The sequence below is a fragment of the Anneissia japonica genome, unplaced genomic scaffold (assembly GCF_011630105.1).
Source record: "Anneissia japonica isolate Jap-2015-1 unplaced genomic scaffold, ASM1163010v1 scaffold287852_len814684_cov197, whole genome shotgun sequence".
NCBI classification, from domain to species: domain Eukaryota; kingdom Metazoa; phylum Echinodermata; class Crinoidea; order Comatulida; family Comatulidae; genus Anneissia; species Anneissia japonica.
In genome coordinates this window covers 613,584-625,695 of record NW_022704998.1, presented here as the reverse complement: position 1 = coordinate 625,695, position 12,112 = coordinate 613,584, and the positions used below count along the sequence as shown (strand labels likewise).

The 12,112-nt window shown below is 34.7% G+C and overlaps 1 protein-coding gene across 1 annotated transcript; it reads left to right on the top strand.

Moving 5' to 3' along the window:
* Positions 1-576: 576 nt before the first annotated feature.
* Positions 577-9,503, top strand: LOC117105160 (zinc finger CCCH-type with G patch domain-containing protein-like). Its single transcript, XM_033246229.1, has 12 exons — positions 577-730; positions 1,134-1,236; positions 1,538-1,650; positions 1,813-2,004; positions 3,077-3,240; positions 3,518-3,678; positions 4,152-4,356; positions 4,836-4,900; positions 5,735-5,893; positions 6,599-6,711; positions 7,249-7,328; positions 8,047-9,503. Exons 1-12 carry the CDS (start codon positions 683-685, stop codon positions 8,183-8,185), a joined length of 1,542 nt encoding a protein of 513 aa, XP_033102120.1. The 5' UTR covers positions 577-682; the 3' UTR covers positions 8,186-9,503.
* Positions 9,504-12,112: the final 2,609 nt, after the last annotated feature.

Here is a 12,112-nt window from a genome sequence, read left to right as displayed (position 1 = left end):
TCCGAGTTTCCGAGTTTCCAAGATAATTATCATGGAAACATGGAATAAATACTTATTAAGACGTCTTCCCGAGATAATTTATCTCGGAAAGACGTCTTTCCGAGATAAATTATCTCGGAAAGACGTCTTAATAAGTGTTTATTCCATGTTTCCAAGATAATTATCTTGGAAACTCGGAAACTCGGAAGGTCACTTTAAGCTTCCGTATATACCAAATATACCTCGCTTCTCTTTATAATTATTGTATGTATTACGTATGGGTATTCACACGTGTCGCGTGCAAATATCTACAATATTATCAATGTGTTCGCGTACAGGTTACAGTAGTTGCACTTAAAGTCATCGTGTGACTAGACATACCCTTGGCTTGTTGTTGCCCACGCCCGCCCTCTGTAGTCGGTAACCGGGGTTGACTTTCTTATCAATGATCGTAACATTTGCAATTTATAATATTTTAAATTTTATGTCCAACATGTAAAAAAGAATGATTTCTTAAATCAAATTTTAAATCATGCTATACTAAAATGCTTTTAGGTTTGTATATAATCTGTCTTGTTGATTTGGTTAATCAATCTCTACCACTCAATGGCTATACATTCCCATGTCACCCTGAACTTCAGAAACCAAAATGTCTGCGCCCTGTCGATTTTGTCAACAGTTGATAAAATAAACATCAGATCAGATGGATGAAGAAACTTTAGCGAGGTCAATTGATCTTTATAAAAGTCAGGTAAATGTTAAGAAATATGAGAGTGGTAATGAGCTTAGTTTAGTTTAGCTACAGGGCATCTAGGGCACTGATCTAGGGCCTAGCCTAGGCCCTGCTTAGGTAGTAGGCCTACCGCCATCACCGACGACGGCGACCATCCAGACGGTGATCGGACCCTTAGATCGCGTGCTGTGATTGAGCCCTGCCACTGGGCTTACGAAAGCTGAATGAGGAATTAGAGTGCCAGTGGGTAAAATGATCATAGAAACTGAAGGTCGACTTTACCCTTTTAGTGAAAATCCCTCTGATTAACAAATTAATTGATAATACTGCATATAGGCCTAGGCCTAGTAGGCGAATTATAAATGAAGTAGGCCTAGGCCTACCCCAAAAAAAGTTTTTATTATTTCTTTACATCAAAAAGCTAAGTCAAGTTGAGGCAGCATTGACTAATGGATTGGATGGAGACAAGAGTGATCTTTTACAACTACAGTCTGACCTTCAAGAAGTCATCAAGTTGACAGAAGGTACGGTAATAAAGAGGTGTGGTCAACCACCAATTATTTATATTATTTTAAATAATATTTGATATAATTGTCAAGTTTTCCCCTGCAGCAAATTCAAGCACATACCTAATGTTTTTGCAACACTGAAATATGTGTTAATGATGTATTAATTACAAGTACAAATGATTGTAGGAACATTTAGTGTGACAAACTGCCTATAACACTTACACACTCATTAATACAGTACTTACCCAATATGTGCAAACAGATTACAAATTTAGAATTTTTCTTTAAACCGATGGTTTTTTGGTTTTTTTTTCAGAAAGTTTATTGTCATTGAAGAAAAGTAAATTGTTAAATTTCCTTGACGAAGTTTCTGGTGAGCAGTCTAGCAAAAACGAAGACAATTTAGATGCAGAGTTAGAAGCATTCCGGGTAAATTTGGGGAAAATTACCCACATTCATATATTTCATAATTTAACATTTCTTTATTTCATTACCTTACCAAATCATTTTTAGTTATTAAATTTAAATTAAACTATATATTAATTTAAAATATTGATTAATTTTTTATAATTTGATTACCTTAAATTGAAGGAGTGCTTATCAGCAGATGTAACAAATGTTGATGATACACCAAAGGAAAATGATACAGAAGAAAATGAAGAAGAGGTTGAGGATGAGTTATGTGGGACACAGTGTCGTCTGCTATATTCACAAGAGTGGGGTGCTTCCCAATACCACAATGCAATAGTTCTGAATACTGAGAACACAGATGATAATCAGGAGGTAGTGTATCTTATGTTTTTATTACCTCCGCCAAAGGAGGAATGTATTCACCGCCTTCTGTCTGGAATGGTCCCATCATACACTTCCTGGCTATTGTTCTGTATTCAGGCACAGGGAGGAAAATAATGGATTCGCCCATCATTCACGGCCCGTGTACAGGGCGGAGGCAGACATGCCAACCACTCTGATTTCGGCGGATTACTTCGTTTATTTAAGCAAAACTCCGCACTCCAATTTTGGGTTGAAAATCTCCGCTTTTTACACATTTTGGCCAGCTGAAATAAATCGCGCATTTCCGAAATAAAAAGGATAATCCTATGATTTAGATTAGAACAAGACCACTTAATTTCGTCCTGAAAACAGTGCTCTGAACTGTATACGAAATAGTTATTCGCGCTCTACGGTCTACTGATTTCGAAAAAAACCAATTTCATTGACCAAATTGCTGTCGCAGTTGCACTCTGAACTGTATCCAAAAAATTCATTCGCGCTCCACGGTCTACTTATTTCGAAAAAACAAATTTTATTGGCCAAATTGATGTCAGAGTTGCACTTGCACTGCACTCTGAAATGGTGCTCCATGGTCTACTGATTTCGTAACAACAACAGTCTAGTAAAGCACGATTTCGAAAATGGAGTCCGATGAGAGCGATATGGCTGTAGGCCTAGGCAGTACCGAAAAACGAGTAGTAGTGTTGAGCTTCCTCCGAAAAAGAAGTTAATACACACACAAACATGCAAGTTAATAACAGAAAGTATCCTGCCAGTTTGAAATCAATACTACTGTAGGTGATGCCTACGGTAGGCTTGGTGTGGTTTAGATTTCCTGCCTAGGCCTAGGGCCTAGTCTTGCACAGCGGTTTTGCTGTTGTGAGTCAAAACGGTTACATACTTTACAATCCCATCACATTGGTACCATGTCTTAGGAATACTTCTCTCACATTGCCAAAACTCCACTCAGAAGTTTTTCAAACTCCTCTTGTTGGCCTTGTAGGGTTGGCATGTCTGCGGAGGTATGCACCATCTATGGAGTGACTAATCTAGTTACTCATGTTACTCATTATATTTACAGGTTAAAGTAAGGGTGTTATTCTGTAACCCTACCCACATATCCATGGTACCATGTCCGTATTTCCTGGAAGGCAAATGCAAATTCTCCGAAACAGATTGCAGATACTCCCACGGACACATTGCCAATGTTACTGAATTAGAAAGTTTCAAGGAGCCTGATTTCAGGTAAGTAAATCAGTCAGTGTCTGTATGTATAATTGTTTTACAGGACTCCCTCCAATTTAAGACCACTTTTGGGATCAGTGTTTCTATGGACTTTAGCAGCTTTGGTCTCTAATTAGAATAACAAAAATAAGACAGTTGTTCATTTCGGACCACATGAAAGTGGTTTTTAATTGGAGGGAGACCTGTATTTATTTTATTGATTGAATAAAATATGGGGTGGAAATTTAAAAATCAATAAAGATAAATTTAAATGGTTCTTAATGTGTGTTTATTGCAGTAACTTGAAGGCAGGCTGCAAGTGTTTAGCAAGGTATGATGATAGTGTATGGCATCGAGCAACAGTTGAAGCAATAGATCTTGAAAAGCACCAAATTACAGTACAGTATGAGAACTATGATGAAACTGCTACACTAAACCTTGAAAGTATTCTTCCAATCGGTATGTCAATGAAATTTATTATCTCATATTTTTAAGTCAAAATGTAAATGAAATAGTAAAACCAGTAAATCATATTGTAGGTCTAAAATTCGTTAGCCACCATCCCTCCCATAGATATAAATGCAATGATTGTACCCTACCATAAATTATATTTCAGTGTGTGTAAATAAATAGTGATTAACAGTGTGAAGGCTTAGTTTTGAATTTTAAAAATTTTACTTCTAAAATTATTGTTACTCCAAGCAGAAAACACTGTACTGCCAGTTTGTCCAGATAATCGGCTAAATTTAACCCGCTTATCTTTTTGATTATGTTTTTGAAGCTTAAGCATGTTATGGGTTATATATGTTAAAAGTTGCAACTTAAGAAGAAAAGAAATTGTATCTTAATACATTTAAATTTAAATAATATTTATGTCATAAAACATATCATTTTTTATACCAGAAAATGTGTGTTTCTTTTCTATTCCATAGAAGATATTGACAGTTCTTTATCTGATAGTGAGGATGATGCTGCAGTCTCCCTACCTGCATCCTCATCTTCAACACCAGAACATCTGGGTAGTGAGTCACCTGTGTTACTATGGCAACCAGGAAGCAGTTCTGCCATCGGGGAATGGGAACGTTATACCTCTGGAATTGGGTCAAAGCTTATGTTGAAAATGGGCTATGAATATGGGTAAGCTCATACCTTATATAGTATTCAAGTTTTTGAAGCCTCAGTATCTCTATAGGTGTGTGTAATTTAAATACACACAAAAACATATTCTAATTCTAATAAGTCATGGTGAAATAAATGTTTACAAAGGAGTGCACTAAACACACACAACAACTTTGTGCACTCACCATTTAGTAATGAAATATTAATGGTGAGTGTACATGGTTGTTGTGTGTGTTTAGTGCATTATTTTGTAAACATTTATTTCACCAAACACACACAACAACAACCATGTACTCTCACCATTTAGTAATGAAATACTGCATAACCAAAAACCGCTCTACTCCCTAAGCTTCATAAAAAGACTTGGTTTCTAAAGCGTCGTTCCACCCTGTAAGGGGCGAATGTACTTTCTGTTGGATGTGAATGGAATTAAAAAACAAAAAAAAAATGTTACAATAATACACATATTTTGTTTAAATTTTCTGCCTGCCTTGCAGGAAGGGCCTTGGTAAGAATGGTGAAGGACGTGTAGAACCGGTAGAAGCCGTCATTGTTCCACAAGGTAATTTATTCTATGTAAAAAAATACGTTTCTTTTATAATATGCAAACACAAAGTATTATGTACTGTAAATCCTCAAATAAGCGCCGCTCTCGAATAAGCACCGCACCAAACTTGATTTTTTTCGCTAAGCCCGCTCTCATATAAGAGTACTGTTCATTCTATTTTGATGAAGTGCCTCTTTAATCGACAGTACATGTTATCTATGTATAATGAAGCACTTTGAGAAACAGGGTTTTAAATGCAATGTATACAGTGGTCAAATGAACAAGTATACAGAATGAAGACACGATGATGTAGAGCCTATGATAGGCCTACCAAACTATAGGAATACATGAGATAGGTAATATGGGAACGGGCATGAAAAGCGCAATGACAATATTTTTTGATAAGCACAGCTCTCGAATAAGCACCGCTCTCGAATACACGCTGCGCTTATTCAAGGATTTATGGTACTTGTATTTCATAAGGATTTTAAACATTTATAAAGAGAAATGTAACAGTTGTCAGCCTGGTTCAGCTTGACTTTTTATTGTTTGTTTAAAAAATACCATTTTATTAAAGAGGCACATAAATTGGTAGATTATTGTATTTTTGTCCCTTGATGTTACAAATATATATTTAAGGTCACAAGAATTTCCCTTTTGTCATTCCAATGGAGCTGTAGTTGATAGAATAAAGCCAAACTTCGATATTTTTTGTACAAATTCATTGTATTCTTTAAATACACCTTCAGTGTTTTAGAATATTCATTTGTATATAAATTCAAAACAACAATTGCTTGTTTGTTATTTTACTAAATGTTATATATCTATTATAAACTTTGCATTTAAAAGGAAAATCTCTAGATCATTGCATGGAGTTAAAAGAGAAGAAAAAGCTTAAAATTGTTGGAAAGAAAAAACAGAAAGGATTCTTTATGGCAGGGAATCAAGCAAGGAAAAAGAAGGAAAATGTCTTTGACTTTATTAATTCAAGGCTTGGCACACGCAAATGTAAGCATTTTGAATGTGAACATTATTTTGTTTTCAATTTTATTCAAATGATATTTTAGGATAGCAAATAACTTACAAAATAGAAAATCCTGTTATCTATTAATTAGCAAAAGGGTACAAACTGTCATATAGCTATCGTTAGAGAGAAGGTACAGTATTCCAGGGAGAGAACATTCCAAATGGCATAGATATATACAGGTAGTAGAAAATTCTCCACCTGCAGTATTATTCTGGGAGGAGAAATTTGTACTGTAGGTGGAGAATTTCAAATGGCTAGGATTTCAGGTGTTAGATATTCTAGGAGGAAATTACAGATGGAGTGCATTTTAGGTGAGTTGGATTCTAGTTGGAGAAGATTCCATCTCCTAGTTTACTAAAATAGCAGGTGGAGTTGGAGTAAAAGTTCAAAGTTGCTAAGATTTTTTCTTTCTTAAGATTATTGATAATTTTCTTGAAGGTAGTGGCAATTGTTACACCAGTCTTAAACCAATTTAGATTGGATGCTATTTTATGGACTCGATTAGGACAATAACATCCAGTCAGAATTATGAATTGCTTTAAAACTGACATAACAATATAGCCACTGTCTTTTTAAATGTGTTTCATTGCAATACACATTTTATATATCATTAATATGATGGATTATATTTGTTTCCGAATGATGTTTTCATATATTATCAATGATATATTATCTTTTTATAACAGCAAAAGTAAATGAATTTCTTAAAAAGACGGGTCTACCAAAGAAAGGCGATGGGGCTGGTGGCTCCAGTGAGGGACAATCAAGTTTAATCGCAGGACGAGGACTCAATATAAAGGTAATTAAATAATAGAAATGATAATAAAATAATACAATGGAATATTGCGTAACAATGTAAACTTTTTTACTGAACAGGTCCCCGGTTGAATTCCTATCGCTGCCTCTACTTGTGTTTCAGCTGGAGGGGTGGAATACAAGTTACATAGCGCACCATATTTCCGATGAGACATTTAAGCTGTTGGTCCCATGTGCATTTATGGCCCATGTGCACGTTAAAGAACGCAGTACACTCTTCAGAAAAGAGTAGGGGATTGTCTCCCAGTGTACTGCCAGTCACCGCCAGAAGGACCCCACTGGAAATAATTCTTCTTCTAGACTTTCTTGGGCTATCCTCTCCCACTGGAAATATTCTTCTTCTAGACTTTCGTTGGCTATCCTTGGTGATTAAACCGAATAAATCCAATCCAATCCAACATTAATTGTTTAAAAATTTGCAATTTATTATTGTGCTACATTTATTATTATTCCTCATTATTTTATTGTTTGAGTGTTATATTGTTAACTGTCTCAAATTATTTTTTTGCAATACTAATAGCTTGTTCAAACACAGGAAGAAATTAGAAAAGTAGAGAAGCATTTGGCTCACAAGAAGCATTCACTTCAACGAAATTCAAGGTAGTCTTTGGGTTTTTTTCAGTTGTATTATAATTCAGACCACAGGTCAACAACCTACCATTGCTGCTGTTGCTACTGTTGATTTGCTATAATTTTGGCTGATACTGCTGCTGTTTCTGTTGTTGTTGCTGCTGCTGTTGCAGCTACTGTTGCTGGTTTTGCTATCATTGTTGCTCATACTGCTACTGCTGCTGTTGCTGTCGTTGCTGCTGTTGCAGCTACTGTTGCTGATTTCGCTATAATTATTGTTGCTGATACTGCTATTGTTGATGTTCGTATTTTTGCTGTTGCAGCTATTATTGCTGTTGTTGCAGCTATTGTTGCTGATACTGTTATTGCTGCTGTTGTTATTGTTGCTGTAGTTGTTGTTGTTGTTGCGCTTTGAGCACCAATTTTGGTGGTGACGTTTGTGCTTTACAAATCGTTATCATTATTAGTTGTTGTTGCTGTGATTGCTGCTTCTGCTGTTATCGTTGTTACTTCTTCCATTGCTGCAACTGTTATTGTTATTATTGCTGCTATTGATGTTGTACCTGTTATTGTTGATTTTGTTGCTGTTGTTGTTGCTCATACTGCAACTGTTGCTGATCTTTCAATGATGCTGCCGCTGTTGTTGTTAGTGTTTCAGGTGTTGTTGATGCTGCTGAACATTATTACAGAACATATATTATTTGCTCAATATATTATGTATCTTTTTTAAATTATTTTTCCCTAACAGAGACAAGGCTACAGCTGTTCACATGCAGGAAAAGATCAATGAAATGGAAAATTATCTTCTTAGGTTGAAGTCATCAGAAAGTGTACTGCAGAAAAATCAAAATTCAAGAAACCAGCATAAAAAACTCACAATATTTTAAAGTTTTAAGTCAAATAATATCCTTTATACTTTTATTCAAGATGAATTTCCATAATGGAATAGTATGAAATGCCTTTGGCCAAGATGACATTTTTGAACTCCAAATATCTAACATTGAGTTTGTATTTCAACATGTGCTGCTTTCAGACATATTCCTACACTATTGGAATAAACTTGCTGGCATGGTTACTGGCGTAGAAACTTTCACTCAGACCTTGCATTGAGGTGACATAGTGCCTTTCTGTCTGAAAGCTTTGAGAAAATCATGTTGAAGTCAGACCTATCATGGAAAGCAAAACTATAACAAACTTAAAACAGTCTATACTATAACACACCTAAATAGATCCTTGTCATTTGATTGGTGGAGTTAATATCATGTGACATTGCATATTTACATTTAATGCCAACTTATCATTTGCATTATTCTTCGTGTCATTTAGTTGTTACTTGTTTGCTTTTATAGCATTTTTCCTTGCATTTCCAAAACACTGTTAACCACACTCCCAGAGCAAAGTTTGGATTAATTTTGTTCTATTGCATGCCTCAACCTAATACAATGTTTTCACTTGTTGGAAGAAGATGTACTGTTTCATTCCGAATAATGTTTTACTTAACAATATTTTTTTAAGAACCAAGAATCTATTTAGGTGTACAGGTATTATAGGAGATATAATGATTGTTTTAGTTTGCATAATGAAAAAAAAATATTTTCATGAGTCATGTACTGTTCATCTTTCAACAATGAATATAACATATTGTTTTATTATTATTATTACTCTATATAAATTGACTCTTCTTAAATGTTTTTTATACCTGTATTTTAATATTGTATTTATTTAAATTTCTATAAACGTCAATGATCTAGTTTCATTGGTGGTGCCAGAATTTGCCCGAAAGGCAAAGGCAAGGTGGTGGGCGGTGCCCCGACGAGGGGTCAGATTTCCCCAATGAAAGCAAAGTGGCCATGGTCAAGCTTCGATTAAAAGGTTCCAAAAGTTGTACTGGGGGTGAGCCCCGAAAATTTTGACAATTTAGGGGTTTCAAAGGCTTATTTAATCGATTTTGGAGTCTACTAATATGTAAAAAATAAATATAATTATTTTTTTCTTCCCGACGAATTGTGCTTTTTCTCCCCGACGGTGGGGGCCAGCTCTCCCCAACGGGGGCCCTAGCCCCCTCCCGGCATCCCCGCTGGCACCACCCCTGTTTAGTTTTCAACTGAATCAAGCTTTACACATTGTTTTTACCCTTAAAAGTACCTTGTAAGTCTTATATGTTGCATCATGGAGCTACATTAAAACACATTTTCTTGTACTGTATAGGTTGTCTTTTATTGACCTTGTCTTCAGCCACACCACAACTAAACAGCAATTTCGACTTGTTAAGACGGGTTCAAAGTTGAAAGTTACTTAGCACTTTCAATTTTATTTTGGTGCATTTGGTGATACACTTTGACACTTACTTCCATGAGACAAATGCTAATAAAGGGGTAAATACAGTAGTAAAAAAATACAGATTTAATTAATTTGCATGATATGGCTTATTCTAAGGAAGAATTTTGCTTGGTTGCAGGAGGCCATCTAGATTTCCGGGAAACTCCCACGACTTGCGAGAAACTTGGAAACCTTGATTGGTCCTATCTAAATACTCTAGATTAATATCTGTACCATTATTAATAACTAACTGGACTTAATTTACAATTTTTTTAAAAGCGACTCTAAATCTTGGAATTTTTTATTGCACTTACTGAACTGTGAGACCTCCCAAAGTGTCTCAGTTCGAAACACACTAAATGATAGCAAAAATTGCTATTCCTAATAATATACTATTATTATAATGTTATTCGACAGGTTGTTAATCACAACAAAATCATTTATAATTTTTTTAATCCAATTTAATACTCAATCAGCATACATAAATTAGCGACCAAAGCTCATTATAATATTGAGTTGTTACACACACACCGACCAGACCAACAACGTACGCGACAACCACCATTTTTGTTTGTACGTCAAGATACCGATAATGAAGATGGATTAACTGGTAATGTTATGACAGTATTTAAAATATATCTGTTTAAAATGTAATGGAAAAGACAATTTATGGCAACATTTAAGAGTTAAGTTTTATTATAATTTATACTTATTTCATTATTTTATTTAAGTAAAATATTTTTCTATTTGATCGAAATTTAGTAGTTTGATTTTCATGTATTTTGATGCGTTGTTACTTAAGTGAATGTTTTTACGTATTTTTTATCTCTCCGTTTCGGAGGTTTTTAAATAAAATTGAATTTGAAATAATATACCATTGGTGAAATAATTGATGGAGGGGAAACCTTAAAAAATAAATGAGGCACTGACCAACAATTAGTAATCCCTTGATTAAGAGAAAGTTTTTATAAGTAAATATAGGCACGTAGTATTAATGGATCTCTAATAATAATTCATGAAAATTTGGCCTATAATATAGCTTATTATTATCAATAGGACTTGCACGTATAGTGACAATAGGCCGAATCATAATATTGCGTTGAAAGATGACATGGTTGTTTTCTATATGATTTTACAAATTCATATAAAATATATTTATTGTTTTATCTACTTGGCTTATCTACACTGATTTTGCTTTGATACACAGTTAGAAATGTATACGCGAATAAACCGATGAAATTTATCACACTTTCGTTATATTATTAGCCACCTTATGTTGGAAGCTTTTTTTTATCTTAAGATTTTTATTATTTGATACCATAACAAAATATACGAAAACGTGACAAAAAAAAAAAAAAACAAGAAACAAAGCAAGAAGCACACTGTAATGTTGATATTTGGGATCCCTCCAGGATTATTTCCAGAGTGGTCTAAATAATATAGGCCTATACATTTCAAAGTGGACGAATGTTACAGTACAGATATATATTTTTACATTTCGATACTGTTTATTCATTTAATATATCTTTATCGAGGTATGAAAATGTATAAAATTGGCAGTATTATGAAATAGAAATTTTTTTAGGACATTAAATTATAAAGAAATTTTCAGACAAAGACACTTGGTTATTCAGTATAATGAAAAAAAAACCCGGCCAAACCGATGAGTGTTGTTTAATGGTTATACATGCCTGATACTCGAAGAACAATGGAGGTGAACGGACGTACAGGAAATTGTGTACACATAAACTAGATGTGATTTCCAACATGGCTCTTTTTTATGTTCCGCCCCCTCCCAGGTGCCCTATACACCTACAAAACAAAACAGGGGTTTCAGCAAGGACTTCCATTATTACTGCCATTACCACTAATAGGACACGTCGCATCGACGTCGCGGTGGGTTAACGCTGTGTAGTAGTAGTAGGGAACCCAAGGTAGTGATACCGGTATTCAATTTTTTATTTTTTTTTATTTATGTATTTGTTTGTTTATTTCTTTTTGTTTATCTTTTTTTTTTTACCACGATAGGTACTACGAACACCATTCATACACTACTCATCACGGTTATCGTTATCAGCATCGCTACCATCCTCCACATACCAAGTACTGGCAACAGGGACGGCATCCAGAGACACAGCAAGGAACCAACGTGGATGATTTATCAACCATTGGAGATGTGCCAGCTCATGACATCAATTTCTCCATGTACAGCAATTCCGAATCACTTATAATGGTAGGTTGACCTAAGATTAATTTATGTAACATGTTGAATTTGATGTTATATTGTGTTATTTTACCTCCAACCAATAAATAAATAAACGGTGTGCCTTTTAGACAATAATATAAACGTACTGACGCACAAAGTTGTTTTAGTACACGATTCTCATAAACATGTGTTTTCTATGCTTTACTATTGACCATGTATACAGCAGTATGAATAACCCTAGGGTGTGCATGCACAGCATACATGGATCAACTGCCGTATATATATATAT